This window comes from Leptidea sinapis, chromosome Z (assembly GCF_905404315.1).
Source record: "Leptidea sinapis chromosome Z, ilLepSina1.1, whole genome shotgun sequence".
NCBI classification, from domain to species: Eukaryota; Metazoa; Arthropoda; class Insecta; order Lepidoptera; family Pieridae; genus Leptidea; species Leptidea sinapis.
The window spans coordinates 20,480,625-20,499,124 of NC_066312.1; the positions used below are offsets into that span (position 1 = coordinate 20,480,625).

At 32.0% G+C, this 18,500-nt stretch overlaps 1 protein-coding gene across 1 annotated transcript in view; it reads left to right on the forward strand.

The window, feature by feature from the left end:
• Nucleotides 1-18,500, forward strand: part of LOC126978683 (glutamate receptor 1-like) — a 189,245-nt gene that overhangs the window by 119,524 nt on the left and 51,221 nt on the right. The window contains exon 5 of the mRNA XM_050827684.1: nucleotides 13,828-13,957. Coding sequence (XP_050683641.1) covers nucleotides 13,828-13,957 — 130 coding nt within the window. The remainder of the gene's footprint in view (nucleotides 1-13,827; nucleotides 13,958-18,500) is intronic.

An 18,500-nucleotide genomic window follows, 5' to 3' on the forward strand; every position in this document is an offset into this window, starting at 1 on the left:
TCACCAGAAATGAATTTTAAAGATTAAAATGGTTAATGAAAACCTTTACCATAGAAATTGACATAATGCTATCGCTGGCTTTTGAAAAAAAAAAAAAACAAAACAACCATACTGTATTTTGGTACACATTTAACTACACGTATAGTGTATCTTGGATGCTCTAAATATGAACGACTCTTTTAAATTTTATCGTAATAATAATTAACAAATCTTAATGCAGATATATCCATCTAATATTCTAAATGTGAAAGTTTATGTGTGCAGGTGTGTTACTTCTTCACGCAAAAACTACTACTACAATAATATAGCTTACACATCAGAATAACACAAAGGCTATGATAATTTATAAAGGTAAAGTGTGAATTGTCTAAAATACAGGCTGGACCAAAAGTCCGTTTACATTTGAATCGGTTGCCGCGTCTAGCAGCGGCGGCGGAGGGGGGTGGAAGGGTTACGCATTGCAAGAGCGGCCAATGGGAATTTAGTACCATGGCGTCGTTTAGCGGTAGTCAACGTGCATTTTGTGTACGCGAGTACTATCGAAACAACGATTCTGCGACCTTAGCTCAACGAAAGTTTTGCAATCATTACAAGATATGACACAAAAATCAAGCTCCATCAGGTGTGTTAATTAAAAAATGGGTGCTCAAGTTTGAGAAGACGGGTTCAACAATGGACTTACGTCGATCTGGCCGGCTTAGAACGTCGAGGGACCCCGAAAACGTGGAGCGAGTAAAATCGTCTGTTCGTGACCAACCTGGACTATCAACTCGAAAGCGGTCTGCTGTCCTTAACGTGCCAAGATAATTATGTATTAAATCGCATTCTCAAAAAAGATTTGTGTCTACATTCCTATAAAATCCTAATGGTGCAGGAATTAAGGCCTCAGGACTATGCCACTAGGTTGCAGTTTGCGAACGAAATGGTAGAGCGATTCACCAGTTTTACAAACATTTTTTTCTCAACAAGGCACACTTCCACCTAAATGGGCATGTTAATAGACAAAATTGTCGTTATTCGAGTGACACTATGTCATGGTGACCAAAAACCCCTGCATTCCAGCCAACCAACCCAGTAACTCTTGACGAATTAAAGGATCGTATTCGCACAGAAATCCAAAACATCTCAACAGAAACATGTAAAGCTGTCATCGAAAAGTTCCGCTCTAGATTGCAGCAATGCCAGAATGATGACGTATTGCATATGGATGATGTGATTTTTAAGAAATAAATTCCCCTTTTGTTTACTATCGAAAACAATAAACAATTTTGATCTACTGTAATTAGTTTTTTTTAAATCATCATTCCAATTATAAACGGAGTGTTGGTCCATCATGTATAACGTTAAATGTCAAGAAGTAGGAAAAAAAATCTGCAATCTGCGAGCAATTCATGTTTGGGCCGCAAAGCCTACAGGAATAACAAAAAGAAATAATAATGTAGATCAACGCAAATACTACAACACAGCTTTTATAAAAATAAGACTTATAATTTTACTCTAAAATTAAACCATAAATCATCATTCGATTACATTGTGATGTAAAATTATTGTTAAAAAGAATTAATTGAAAACACGAGCACGTGCGCCGAGCCCTATAAATACGGCCATACTGTCGACACTCAATGCATTCGTTCTCGAGCTGTCGTACGGTACTGAAGTCTCAGGGGCGTGGTTATGCTGCCTGTGGAATATACTAAGGTGATCAAATACTGGTGCAGTTTTATTTCGATGATCCAATTATGAGTGAGTGATCACCAGCAAGTCGACAATTGTGATGTCAACAGTGGAGACGTGTGCGACGTCACTTTTAAAAACAATACGGAGGTCCTTTCTTAGTCATCAGAAGTGGAACAAAGGATTCAAGTTAAGTTCATTTGTTAAGACTTAAATTTACTAATATTTCGATGGTATTTTTGAAGATAGTTTTAAAACCAAAAAACACTTTCATATCTACTATTTACAAAACCGTGTGATAGCGAAAAATATTTTTCGCCACCCTCATTACGTAAAAAATGAATGATATGTTTGAATTTATAAGAAAATCATTTTTGTGAAAATAAGTTCAAGCTGCCGCCAATATTTAAAACTTAACTTTTGTGTTAGTTAATAAAAAAATATCGTATCCAATGACTGTTGAGACTTATTTGTAGCAACACCTATGATAATATTATTCAGTGAGTTGCTATTTTATGATTGTATTTTCTGTAAAATATCGTAGTGGTAAATTTATTGATGCGTTATAAGTTATTACGTCTGGGATATTAACACTGCCTTAAGACATGTCATAACTTGTGAGTTTCCTGAAAGTAACGAGTATAAGTCTCATTATGTTTATAACGTGGTGTGGTGATATGCAGACGCGTATACTTTGGTATGTTTTGTACAGTGAGAAATTTAAATTTTGTTACGATAGAGGAGCATATGAAATTTAATAACTTAGAGGGCGTGTCCGTGCACCGTGTTGTTTTATTATTGTTGCAGGAGGAAGACAAGATTGTTTTGTTGATGGGTGCGGTTGCATCCATGGCACTCATGATCTCTGCGAGCTTGACATTCATCGTGGTTGATTGCAATGATCATAGCCGAAAATCGGACTTTTAATCTCATGCAATCGGACTTTAGGTGCAGTAAGTGGAAGTTCTGGCTATGGTTCCAACTGACCATGTGGTGCGCTAATTAAAAATCTATAAGGCACCCCATTCTAGTCAACAGTTGACGATATCGGTGGAAAATAAATTCCATTACTATAGGGTCATGCTGCTGACATTGATCTATATCACAAACAAACACTATTGTTTGCTCTGCAAAAGAGAGCTGTTCGTACTATATATCAGCTAGGTTATAGAAAGTCTCTCAAATAAAAATTTAAATAAATCAATATTATGACTGTTCATTATCAGTACATTTATGAAAATTTTATATACGTTCACAAAAATCGTCACGTTTTTGCTCTTGATAGTTAATTTCAGTATTATAACACTAGAAATAAGGCCAATTCTAGTAGGATTGCTTGTGGCTAATTCTAGTAGGCTTCATAAGATACATAATAGCTTTAAGGGTAAATGTAAACACTTCTATAATAAAGTCCCAGCCACTGTTCAGGCATTATCTATAAATAAATTTAAATGTTTTATAAAAAAATGGCTCTGTCGTAAATCCTATTACTCCACTGCTGAATATCTAAATGATCGGACTGATGATGGGACTACCCAGGCTGTCCGATCTTACGCCCCTTCTTCTCTCTCAGAACGCCATTTGTTTCCGAAGCGGTAGTAGTATCTAGTAATTATCAGAAATGACATCAAAAATAATTCTAAACGAATCAATTTTGAGAAAATAAATGCCTTTTACTAACCATACGAAAAGGGTTGTCACTACAGCCATAATACGACTCACTGTGTGAGGATAATCAATCAGAATAATGGTCAAGTACCTTTATTTAATAATTCAAAACAGCGCTATGAAAATCTTTTATAAATCTACGAGGAAAACCTAAGAGAAAAAGTGTCAGGAGCGTGGTACGTCTGAGCTAACCACGTCATACACTTGTGTTAACTACAAATCCTTGATGTATCCACAAGAAATACCGTTGTGATGACTTGTGAATCCGTATGAGTGTCTGTAACACTGTACCTCTGAGCTAATCACGTTATAAACTGCTATTTAAATTATATACAATATTTTGTCTCTTACACATAATTTGGACAAATATTTGAATAGTTATGATGATAACGATAAACTACTGAGTACGCAATATCATCACAGACGGTTGTGTAAACAGGGGAGTTATTAATTTCAAATGCCTGCATGTCCTATTAAAAGTTGCATTTTCAATGACAATCAACAAATCACAGAGAGGTAGCAGTCATGGTGGCTTGCTCACGCGTTTCTAAGTCGCAAAATCTGCATTTTAATGCTGACCAAAGAAATCGTTACACATAGTTTATAGAAGTTTATTACACTTACTACCTATAACTTTTACAAATGTATATGATATAGATTCGTACCTATCTATCCTTACAAACAATCTTTAACCTTACAAGCATTTACCTATTAGTGAGATCATCTTTAAAAATACTTAGTTCCAATTTACATACATTATACAATATAGTTGCTCCAGACTTATAACTGAAGAACAACTTGACTGATTTTCGTGATTTTTTATTTGTTAGATTTATCTCCGTCCCCAATAGCAAAAGACTATAAAAACATTGAAATATTGAGAAAAAATTATAATACTTTCTAATAATGATGATCTCTGGATCTACTGAACCGATTTAAAATTTCAGTTTCCAATAGAAAGCCACATTTTTATGTGAATGTCAGAATAAGCCTATATTATATTAACCCGAAAAATAAAAAGACTTTTTCGAAGTAGTCGGCTTTAAAAAGTAAGTCTGAGAAAAAATGATCTAGAATAATTATCATCTTGCAAATTATGCTGAAAGTAAGTGTCAATTATATGGCTTGCTTCGCAACATTAGCAATCATATAATATCGAACATTTTTCTTATGTTTTATAGAAGGCCAGTAGCTCATCTCTTAAAATCCCGGGTATTGCAAATATACACATTTCATCAGAAAAACCATTCGCTTTAACACCCAGTAGGTATGACCTCCGCTCAAAAAGCTTAATTTCTTTGTCATTAAATTTTATCAAAATGGTTAGTTGATTTGTATTTTTCATGTATAGTTTTAGGGTTATGAACACTATAGCTAGTGACGTAACGACATGAAATACTTGTCCTATGGTTATAACAAAATATTGATGGCAAAAGTGTCTAACCAAATCTTTAACCTCCCAAATAAATAATATTCTCTCTCACTGTGGTATACACGTTTTATTCCCGTATCACAAGCTATTTTATTGTTTAATCGCCGAGCCTACAAAAAAATAAAAAGTACAGTCTCTAATATAAGTTCGTACAGTAAAATTAGAGGTAACTTAGAAGTGAAATATAATTTTGACTTAGCTGTATAGCTCAGCTTTTGATGTACGTATTATTTATTGTGTCATCTTAATGCGATTTACGTATTGAGAGATGCTAAGTGTGCATTTCAGCGTCCGCGGCTGTCACCTAATAGACCGGATTTAATTGGATTTGATTGTTTGTAATGTATTCATCACGTCAAGTGTACAGACGTTGTCAAAGGCCACCCGATGAAAGGCCATAGACACATCAACGAACCATTAACGATATTGGTGTGTTTGGTTATGTATTCAACCTTAAACTTACTTTGATAATATTAGTATAGTTAATAGAACATTTTATTTTGGATAGTCTGAAAGGATCCTCAAATTCAATAATTTCAAAACATATTTTAATCATCAAAAATAGTTATTGTGCTGTCTGTCTGCACTAGATAGTGCTGCAACTGTATTTATGTCTTTAACCTACTAATCGCTTATATTTGTAACCAAAATTTATGAACAATACGGGACTCAAACCCGTGACCTGTAGGGTTTGACGACCACCATTTAAGTGACGTATGGTTCGTAAATCTTGGTATCTTGTCAACTCTCAGGTTGTGCCTTCAGTAGAAGAGCGCTTGGAATGAACCCGATAGGTCGCAGGTTCCAGTCCCGCACCATTCACAAATTTTGGTTACAAATTAAATATGTATAATTATTAATCCCTGAAGTGAGGAATATCACTTTCACTGAATACTAAGTGCTACCATAGCTTAATGTACAAACTTCAATATAATATTTTAGTGCAATAAAGTGTTTTCATTCATCTATACATTATTATTACTTTTTATTTATTTTTATATGATCAACAAAGTTAATGGTTCACAGTTAAAATCTTTAACGTTGATTCTATAAAAAAATAACTATGTAAAAGAGTCGATAGAGAACTACGGTCAAACGAACCCAATGATACAAATACGACTGACCAATTTACAAATACAAGATCTTTTATCTCTTAAACTTTTATTGTAATTACAAACAAAGAAATACTGTCAAATAAATTATTATTAGTTACAATGTGATAATATTGTAATTAATCTATTCTTCAAGTCACCAGTTCACAATATTATGAGCGTTGAGGACTGAAAGAGGAAAATTTTCTACAAAATTAAATTTCATTGGGAGTAAGATAAATTACTTTTAGAAGCTGAAAAGGTAAGGATTTAAGTGGAAAAATTGAGTTGACTGTATTGTGTAAATGTTTCAAGAAAAAAGCAAGTTGTTTATGTTTACCTTCTTCTCCAAACGAACAATTTTCAAAATTTCACTTAATGAAAAATTTTTGGAAACTATGAGTAAACTACTACAAAACCAATGTCATGAAAATTAACCTAATATTACACGAAATATATTATTTTAATAAATTACATCAAGAATTATTCATATCAACAACTTGCATGTAAAAGACATTACCAGACCATTATTACATTACAAGAATTAGTAAGTATATATAGCCCAGTGGATAGTGACCCTGCCTACTGAGCTAGAGGTCCCGGATTCGAATCCAAGTAGGTGAAAAAACATATTTATATGATAAATATGTGTGTTTAATTACGAGTCAATGGATTTTTATAAATATTTATCTACTAGTTTTTACCCGCGCCTTCGTCCGCGTGGAATAGTTTTTCATTTTTTATTTTTTAAAATACTTTGCATATAATACACATACAAACTATAAATTGCTTATTTTAATAAACGACTTTACTTTGTTTTTCCATCCTTTGCTATAACGTAAAGATTTTGCGGGTTTGATATTCGTAACCTATATAGTTTCCTATCCTTAGAGCCTTTTTTTTAAAGTACAACTGTAACTTTTAAGCGTTCTATTTTTGTACTAAATATAATCAAAATCGAATTGCTAGGCATGAAAAAGTGACATTGTTTGTACTGCCATACGAACTTTCATCCACTTTTTGAACTCACACATGTCGAAATTTCAAAAACGAATTTCCTATTTTTATTTATTTCTTATCAAGTGCCTACATTTTTAAATTTCCTGGTGATATTTTCGATAGTGACAAACTACCATACAAACTTTCATTCCCTATTTCAACCCTTCTAAGCAATAAAAGGTGTCCTTGTGTCCTTTCCAAGCTCTAGTCTGTCTCTGTACTGAATTTCATCAACATTGGTTCAGTGGCTAAGGCGTGAAAGCGTAACGAATAAACTTACGTGCACATTTATAATATTACTAGTTGATCCAGCAAACATTACAATACTAAAAATATTCAAATATTTAAATTTTTGGGGTATAAAACATTGATGACGACCGATTCACAGACCTACCAAATATATCGTACGTAAAATTTTTCGTACTAAAGTTATTGTATTCGATTTCCATTGGGGATGTGTGGATGGAACAAAATAATATATAATCGTGATTAAAAAACAGGGGTTGGCCGTAAAAGTGCGAAATTGAATGTATTTTTAAATGATGGATCATAATGAAATAAAAATAATCGTCAAAAAAATAAAAAATTGAATTTAGGGGTATCATTTAGGGAAAATTATTCTTTTTACTAGGTTAGTTACGCTTTCTGCCAACCCATGATATATAAATAAAATAAACTTACCGGGGATAAATCACACCACCTTTATTTTACGTCGTTATAGTATTATTTGAGCACTTTTTTTTAATGAAAACTTAGACTTGGTAGGTACCTACTGAAAATCAGCGTTGGAATTTGGGTAGAATTTATTTCAATTCCAAAAATGCTGAGTGTGTGTCCTTTTCATGACATCCTATTTTTAATTTGTTAATTTTACTATGTATATATTTTTGTGTTGTCATGAATAAATGTATACTTTATTTTACTTTACTTTACTCTGTGATTGACACACGACTAAGGAGAAAAGTGTGCTTACATTGTCTCTAAAAACACTTTTTCCGTTCCGCTATCAGACGGCGAATGATATGTCCATATGTATAGAACGTCATTGAGTATTTTTAGTGAAAATTGTTTATGTTATTGTAACAAGGTATAATACATATTTATGAGTTTGTTTATACTAATCAAGTTTTACGATGGACTATAATGGTATTCAAAGAACAGTATTAGATGGAAATGAATTAGTAGAAATCCAAAGCATGACGGTCTGTAAATATTATGTTTGTGCCGCGTTGTTAGCATTCATGCATTGTTAAACAGCGTTCAAGGTATTTTGAAATTAATTAGAAATTCATTGGTTTTCTCCTCCAATAGCAAGTACAAAGTCGAGTCTGACTGTGTTTAAGTTTGTAGCGGCACATTTGCGGTTTCATAACAGATATAGCGCAAGGAAACTAATTTGCGGTTGGAACAATAATTTATGTGCATTTCTCCGAATATTTAGGTTTGCTTTAATGGTTCAACACCAAGATTATGGAGCTTAGTTATCTTTAATTTTGGATATGCGTCTGAATAGTGATATTTCAGGATATGTTTACAGATTAACTACTGACTTTTACTACCATACTAACAAGACAGAGTCTAACAGCGAATTAATGGAGTGAACACTATATGAGCCATTTTTTGTTAATCTTAACTATTTTTTGATGTAGCATTATTTTTTCTCTTTGGTAAGGAGAATTGCACATTTGAATTAGATAATTTTAGAGGAATTTTAAAATCTATTAAGAAATATTAGCGAAACGTTAATAATGTTAAATATGTCCTATTTAATATTATTAACGTTTTGACTATTTTAAATATTTAAATAAAATAATATGAGAACTGATTACATGTTAAATATCCTCTAGAAACTATTTAAGTTATTGTAATTTTAACAATAAATTTTCGATGTTCAAATATCGGCAGTCGTTTCGCAACGGCACATTTTATTGACATGTAATTGACAGAAGACTTACTGAAGCTTCATTCAATCGTTTTATTCGTCCAATAACATAAGTAACGACAGCATAATATTTCTTTTATCTTCTTCTTCTTTGTCTTATTGTACAAAAAACTATATTATGACAATATGAGCACTATTAAAAGTGTTTATATACGTGAAATTATTTAAAAAGACTCCACTTATTGTTCGCATGCGAACGTTTTATGTGCTTATAAAAACTACATAGAGCAGTTAACGTCATGACGAAGATATGATGTCATAATTTTTTGAATTTTTCTGCCACACCTACAACTTTCTTACACGTACGATCAACCTATAGAATCCAATTTATAGCATAAACTGCCTTTCTCTCTAATCACCTTGACACCATTAAAAAAAACTCTCCACTTAATATGTGTTACTTGTGTGCTCGTTTGTCCTATAAAAAACATTATAATATAATCTATCGTAAGCATGAACTTACCATTAAACGTAGCTCTTCACAGTACATCATTAATAATACATCGCCGAACGAGTTTATGTTTTCAACTTGGTATTCTTGTAAAGTTTCATAAACTGGCCTTAGTTTTGTGTCTTGTGGTGATTGGTGGTGAACACATACTAAGCTTTGCAGAGAGAATTGAACTCGCAATTCGCAAATTCAAATTCAATTACTTTTGTATAAAATAGAATATAAAGTAATGTATTGAAAGGCAAAAACTACCACCTAATAATTCCTCAGACCTGAGAAGAAACTTAGCGGGGTGTTTTTTTTTTTTTTTCATAAAAAATATGTACAATGTAAGATCGTGCAATCATATTTATTATTTAATAGCCTGAGGGCAGGCAATCCATTCCCAATTATAATTTGATAATATTATTAGATATCAAGTTGTATTTTGTGGCGAAAAACATTTCTCTCAAACTCTCTCAAATCTGAATGCTTTAAAAGTTCTTTTCCTTCATAATGTTGAAAAAATTACGTTAAAATTACTGCTTATTTCGTATAATATTTACATCGTATTTTTTCCAAGATCCTTAAGCCTACGCGTACCTTTATTATCGCGAAGCTTTTGTTCGAATTATATTTTTATAGAGAAAATAAGATGATTATATTTTTTGGCATAAAAATTCTTAGGTGAGGCGTCTCTGGATGGCTCATATGGGAAATTGTCACTTTAAGGAAGTGCGTTAAAAGGCATCATGTGCAATTTTAACGTTTATGTGGCAATATTTTAAGTAGCATGGGAAATAAGTGAGAATATTTGCTCCCATTTCGCGACAACCATGTTTTAATAAACACGAAACTTTGAAATAAGGATTTCAAAATTATATTGATGAATGAAGTATCTGATTCAAATATGAAATAGTAGATCTTAACAGAATGCAAATCAATATATTTTGTGCGGAACTTATAAAATATTTTATTGTCTAACATAGAGTGTTTGTTTCACCTTATCTCATATTTTTATGATCAAAGAGGACTCACTTGCATATAGCTCATGTTATAAGGTAGTAATATAGTTAATATATTTTTTTTTAATTTTTTTTTAATTTTAAATTCAGTTAAATTTTTTTAGATGTTAAGTGATATTGATATGATTTTTATGATAAGATTGGCATCAAGTGATAGCAATTCTTCATCGTTATGTACACAACTGGATTTATTATAACGCTATTAACAACAATACGTATTTTAATTTGATTTAATAGTAGGAAGCAATTCAGAAGAGTGATAATAACAAAATATTGGCAAACAGTCTTGTGCTGTTGCTACATATCCATCATCCGCATTGGATGCACCATAGCTGTCTGTCATGAACTATTTCTAGCAAGTATCCTCATATTTAGGTATTTTCGCTGTATTCTCGTTGATATCTATCGATTGCCTATAACAGTATTAGTGTTGTTGCTTTGCAATGTTCATTTTGCGCGGCAGCCATCTTAGATTTCTAACTTTATATACCACTGACCTGTATATATACCGCTGGACAGGCTGTTCCATATATTTGACAGCAATTTTTGTGTGCCTATTTGAAGCGCCGCTCGCGAGTGTCAAGAGATCTAATTTTGACGTATAATACAAATGGCTGCGAAGGAACGTACAATACCCTGAAGTATTTTTGCATTTTGAATTAATTTCGTTCGTTTTCTGTGTTATAAATACTTCAAAAATCAACGTAATAAAGTAAACATTTTTTTAATTTTTTCCACCATCTATCGATGTTTGCTAAGGTTCAATAGTTTTAGTACCGTAGACTCTCGCTACATAAGCCAATAGCGTCAAAATGGCGAATATCAAACAGGCACAAATGAACTTTGACAGCCGCCAGTCCAACAGTATATAATAGAGGTCAGTGATATATACACATACGTCATGATCTCAAAGCGACAGATAACGTAATATACTTACTTTACGTACTTTTAGACAAGGCTTCATTTAAATATTTACCCAAAATTATGTCTTATGGAGTAATCTATAAAAACACATAAAAAATAATAATTATGTTTTCCATTATAGCGACCGATTTATTCGGATAAAGATTAATAAAATAAATAAATAAAATAAAATAAATATAGCCTTTATTGCAGCAACTACATTCATTACATTTAAATATATTGCATAACTTAATTATTAAAAACTTTTCTTGCTGCGTGTCCCTCGACATACGCCTCCTCTAAATTTTTCCAATTCGTTCTATCTCTGGCTAGACGAGTCCACATGCTTCCGACCAAGTTTCGGATGTCGTCCTCCCATCTTTTGGATTGCCTGCCTCTTTTTCTTTTTCCGTTTCTGGGGTACCACTCCGTCACTTTTTTCATCCATTATCCAGAATTGTCTCTGATCATATGGCCGGATAAGGATTAGTAGGTACTGAATAACGACAAATTGCGTCGTATATCAGACAATTTTTCATTAAAGTTTTAGTAAAATTAATTGTGACCGTAGTAGTGATTCGCCTTCACAGAGTTATCTCTATGATTTTGTTAAAACTATGTTTCTCTAGGACCTATATACTTTTGCGTTTAATTTGTTTTTATCACGTTTATTCAAAAAGAGCTAATTGGCTTCCCGTAAACAGGGACTAAAATACTTTTTTAATCCCTAGGAATTAAAAGTAATTTGAATTTGGAATGTGTATATAGTAAGTTAAAGTTTCAATCACGAACATTGAACGTACAAGTAACAGTCTGAAAGGTAGGTAAGTCTGAGGCCAAAAAAAATAGGTACAGGAACTTTTATTTTAAACAAAAAATAATTAATATTTTTAATTTTGATATTTACATACCGCTTAAGAGTTTGTTAACTCGATTTATGAAGCCCGCCTAGAGCGAGGTCCATTGGATATATTTCTGAAATTTTTCTTTATAATATTTCTATAATTTTTCGTTGAATTCTATTGCATTTGTATACTATGTAAAGAAGATGAAATCAAAATTTATAAAATAGTCATAAAAATATAATACATGGAATTGATACTTGAAAAAACATTACAATGATGGCAATTGCTTGCAATTTTTAAGCAAAATTCTGAATATCTTTATTCAATAGTATCAAATAATGTAATTCCTTTGAATCGCCATGGTCAAATACTCGTCTGCCTTATAATCTAGATCAACGATTGGGAATTCAGAATGAATATTGGCACAATCCAATTATTGGTGATGTTATACAATCAAGGATTATTGAAAATAAAATTAAACAAATATAAGCTTTCAACTTTTAACCCGCTCTTGGTGGCAGTGAATTTTTAACTGTATGTTAATTGCTTATAAAATATTATTGGTCATCACTTTGGTACAGCTATTGAATTTGCAATACGCTTGCTGGTAGTAAATATTTCAGTTAGTTTTATTTTATTTTCCGTTATTCTTGTTGAATTAACATATTAATCTATCAACCTGAACTTATCATTTTATTTTATATCACACAATTACATTCAATAAAATGTGTTTTGTATTTGCAGAAAAAAAAAATCTTGAGCAAAAAAGTGAACCTACTTCTGAGAAATATACATTTTATCAAATTAATGCTCAACTTGCAAGTCACGTTGCAGTACATTATGCTATAAAACCATTTATTAAATAATCGGTTTAATATATTTTTGTGATTCTTAAATCTTCTGACATCTACATTTTATCAAATTATTGAAATATGAACCAGGCCATAAAATCAAAAAAAAAAACAAACGTGAATTTACGAATACGTAATACAATAGAACCGACTAATATATAACTTATCGTTTAGTTTTATTTCTCATATCCGCTTTATGGCATATTTTCTCGGCGCGCGTAAAAAGTAATTCTGAAATCGTCTGATAATACTTATCAGTACTTATGACAGTAGTTCTTTATAAAAAAAAATTGCGACCTCGAAAATTTGCGGAACTGCCCGCCAACCACTACTACCGAGAGGTACAAGAAGAAGTAGAATATTTTTTTCATTCCAATGTAGCGTTTCATAGTACGAGAGAGACCAATGTCGTTGATGTTATAATTTTTTTTGGACAACTACGAATGTATCATAAAATCAGTACGATACAGAAAATAATTACTCAAAATTAGGCAAAAATGATGTTTTCATTAGGAAAGTAAAAGTTGTATTGTCCAACTTGAGGTTATAAATGAATTTGATGCTTAGATGCAATCCTTTGTTGGTATGCCATTCTTTGACAGCTTCGATAAGACATGAAGTTAAAACGTCCTTGCTATTCATTTGAAAGTAGTGCAGGTGTATAGTACTAGTATTTGGAACTCCTTTAAGTAAGAACACAGAGATCTAATTATTGAAACATTATTTACCCTTTTTTCCAAACATCATTTAGGTAATATTATAAAAAAATAATTTACTATAATATAGAAAATACATAATATTGTTTATGTAAATTACTCGTTAGCAACAGTCATGATTTACAATCGTATTCATATAAATTCAAATAGAATTTGGATGCATTATTGGTAATGGAAAAACGCCTTTAATATTTGATTTAATGAGTAATTTTAAATATACTTACGTTATTTTTTAATATTTTTTCTTCCAGTTACATATCAGCTCACCTGGTGTTGAGGACTTCGCTTTGAGCTTACGACCAGACTATCACAAGGCGATTATGGACATCATTATTTACTACCAGTGGGCGAATGTTCTCTACATATACGACTCTCACGATGGTAAGTTCAACTTAATTTCTAACTTTTAACTTAATTTTTAACTTCCAATTAATATGACTTTCTAATAACTATAATATTGTGATATGATATGTAAATGCAAGCATTTAAGTAAATTATTTAATGTAATTTGAGGGGATTGACTCTGTAAGCCGAAATACAGAGCTTCTAGTTCGGCTCCAGCTGCTAAAACTTTTATTTGCATGCTAAACTTTGTTCATTGCATTTATTTGTTTATTAATTAGAATAGGCACTTTTTGTGAAACATATAAATTATTATTTAAAATAATATCAAAAATGTAACGCAGTTGTATGAGAAGAGCTTATTGGAACACAATACGCTTTTAAACCATGTAAAGAGGAAAAACTCGGTTTTGGGCTTTTTTTCTGTTACATCCATATTAAGCTCAACTCTTAGCTCAAATTTTCCAAATTGTTAATTCAAATGTTAATTGTTAGTATCGATCTCTACTTTGTGGTAGACTTACCTATAACTACCTTACTTTTTTATCCAAGTGAATCAATAATAATTTATTTAGATTTTTTGAATGTCAAGTGGCTCTTTTAATCAGATTGCTTAAATTATTAATGTATATGTAATTTCATCTATTGGTTATTCCAATCCAATAATGAATTAATTGAGCAAATAAACAATTCAAAATATGAATAAGCCATAAACACGGATCCGTACGCTCAAACATCATGCTTAAATGAATGAACTGTGAATTTAATTTATTGCAATATACTTTGAATATTGACTATGGAATATATAATTCGGCTCAATTAGTAGCTGTGTCTAATTAAATTAATAATCGTCACGTTCTGTTACCTCACAACAGTTTATTCAAATGAAATGAAAAAGTAATCATTTTAGTTTTTGAAAAATATATTTGTTTGATTCGGTCTTGATGATATGTACTATTTCAAAGACATAATCAGGTCTTAAAACTTTGATTAATTCCATCACATTATCAAAGTTTTTTAGTGTTAACGTAAGTATATAATGACAAGTCATTTCAAGAGCTTGGCATCAAAATCTCAAAGCAGCGAGCAAGATAAAGTTTGTGTCATGTACTTTGCAATTTGTGTGGAAACATGTGGCGGGTGGTGATATGTTTTATACATCACACGGTTCGCTTAAGTCGCGTATCCATGATATATTTCCACTCGCTTCACTTGCACGAGTATGTGTCAATATATATTTTGCTGACCTATCATAAATAAGCTACCAATTTATACGATCTATAAAAATTAATCTGACTTTCAGTGAAGTGGCAATTTTGAGTAGAGTTTATTAAAGAGAAAATGTGACGGGATTTTTAAATGGTGAAATGAAGATACGTTGGCAAAATTTATTACGATTATAATATATTATCCTAGGCACAACAAGAAAATGATTTTCTTCATCGTGTATTATAATTGTGTTTCATTTAAAAATGATAAAATAATATTACTTGAGTATTAGTTAAGAAATGTGTTAAAACTTTTTCTGAGTACAATTATGCAGATTTGCTTAACGAAACAACCTGTAATATTTGATAAAAAGAGGAAGAAAATATTTTCAATTCGCAATATAAGCTTGCCTGTTTTATAAATGTTTAGCTTTTGCCGCAAAAAACCTATAATTATACAGAAAAAAGTAGTATTAATTTGGTAGCTTAATATTAATAAAAATCTCAATTCTAACTGTTGACATCTTACAATAAAGTCAATAAACTAAGTAAAAAATAACAAGCAATTTTTCAATCTCAACAAGATTGAAAATATATTTTCAAAACAAGGATGTACTTTCAAAAGAATACAAGCGTGCATAACAACGTTCGTATGTAAACGAGCTATACGACTCACTAAGTGCTCTTTCCTACTAGGTGATTCCATGATTGTGACGTAAACCGAATTTACTCCGCATCGGTAACAAGATTTCTGCTACGTTAAAAGTCTCTGCGAAATAACCCAATTCATACGTAATGGCTTGCTGTAACTTAATTCTGAGAATGATTTTGTATGCACAATATTACTTTTCGAAGGCTGAATTATACGTTTTTATTGGCGATTATACTATAAAAAATTCTCGTGTCACGATGTTTGTTACTAAACTCCTCCAAAACGGCTAAGCCGATTTGTATGAAATTTTGTGTGCATATATAGGTCTGAGAATCAGAAAACATCTATTTTTCATAACCTTTTAATGATAAGGGTGACCCCACCCGTAAATATTTTTATTTTAATTTCAAAAATTAAAAAAATATATATTTAAAAAATATATGCTCAAGTTTTCACCCGTCCACGATCAACATTTATTTTTGTATAGTGATTTTTTATATTATGTTTTCTCTGTATCCAATTATTAGTAAAGGATCCTCTTAACCTGGCACCCGCGACTGACAGCACCGCGACATCCGCTTAGGGGTATTGGTAAGAATGAGTCATCGAGAACGTTTCTAGCATAGAATTAGAATAACCTTGGGTATGGACGACTTGACAGCAATCGGGAATGTTAATCATCTGATGGAAAGTATAATAAATTGTAGTTAAAGAAAAACTAAAAACACATTTTTTTATATAAAACTTAACTAAAAAATAGAAACACTATTTCCACGCATCAGCCGACTAACGGGGCTGCCATCCACGCTAAGCTATGGCGGTGGTGTTGAGTGCTCCATGATAATAACTGATAATTATTATAAGTATGCAATCCACCGTAACTTATATTTCCAACGCTGACACCTGACGTTTATAAGTCAAATATTAAGAATACACACACTACCTGCCTTGCCGACGATAGATGAAAATTATATAAAATGACAAAAATCTTATTTTGCAAATAGAATTCAAATTCAAATATTTATATTCAAAATAGGTTTCAAAATCACTTATTGAACGTCAAAAACTGCCACCCATCAAAAGAGACTGCCTCACACCTGAGAAGAATGGGCTCTCAACTCAGTGGGCTTTTTTATATAAAATTATGGATTACAATGTGATATTGTGCAATAAACATTTATGATTAAAGAGCCTGAGGGTGTTCGCTTATACATATTATATTTTTCCCAGTCCGTGGTGTCATTAAGAAATTCGCTTATGCTATAGTAACCTTTCCCACACAAACGTTTTTTAACAATTCTTCTAAATTTTGTAACACATCTGTTTTGTACATTTTCTGGGATCATATTGCATCGCTCAACAAAAGACTTACTAACTCGACCCAACCGAGTAGTAGGCATAACAGGTTTGTGTTTATTCCTCGTGTTAACATCATGAATGTCACAGTTTCTAGAAAATTCCTCAATGTGCTTATTGTACATACAGAACATTATCAAAAATGTATTGAGAAACAGTCAAAATATTTATTTCTTTAAATTTTTCTCTTAATGATTCTTTAGGACCTAGGTTATAATCGCGCGAATAGCCCTCTTCTGCAGCACAAAGATGGTATTAAAATATCGGCCGCACTGCCCCATATCAATATAAGTACCATAGGACATAATAATATGAAAATAACTAAAGTATACTAGTCGCACCGTATCTGTGTTAGTTAACCATCTAATTTTCTTAACCGCTTATGCTGCAGAACTAAGCCTATAATAACTTTATCAAACTAAAGTATTGGCATCGGTCCTCGATAAATCTACGAAGTTTGAACGAAATCTGTAATTTAAAGTGGGTCAAAATTCGCGCCCAGAGTCGGTTTCAAACAAACATACATACAGGTGAATCTAATAAAAAGCGTGTAAAAAGCAGCCGCCTAATGAATATTCGCAAAACCAAAAGTCAAAAATACTTGCGGGCAAACGGACATTATGAAGATTTACTGTTGAACCCGTTGTCAAGACCTTTCTAACTCATTATTTTATCGCACTTTCAAAGGAAAATTGTGTTAGATCATATTTTAAATTAAACTCAGAGCAAAATAGAATCATTTTAGTTATATGCTTTTACACAAAACGCACTCTGCGCCCTGTGGAACGCTCCATCGTGATTAAATTTTGTTACCCGTAACCTGTTACCTACGCCTCACTGCCGTCGTTATTGGTTATACTGGCATTCAGGTCAAAACTGGTGTTAATAAAATTTTAGTAATATCTTATCGCGGTTTTGAATTTATTACTGTCATAATGTAGGAAAAGTAAGCGAAAATCATCATTAAAATTTTCAGCGTCACGTTGATAAGGTGTATTATTTTCCTTTTAGAGAGATTAGCAATATGATACTTCCTTTTAAATTTTTCCTTTTAAGTATAGAACCAAATTTCCCTTTCCGTCCCTTTTGTTATCTGCTTTGTTTCGTTGCTGTAAAAATGTAACAAATAAAACGTAAGCATAAACTAGTGCTAGGACTTTAAAATGTATAAAATTAGATTTTTTTTTATATGAGAGGGGGCAAACGGGCAAGAGGTTCACGGGATGGGGAGAGGTGAGGCAACCGCGCATGGACATCCGCAACATCAGGTGTGTCAAGAAATGCGTTGCCGGGATTCACGGTTGGAGTATGCTTTTTTCTTGAAGGTCCCTAAGTCGTATCTGTTCGGGAAGATCGCAGCCGGTAG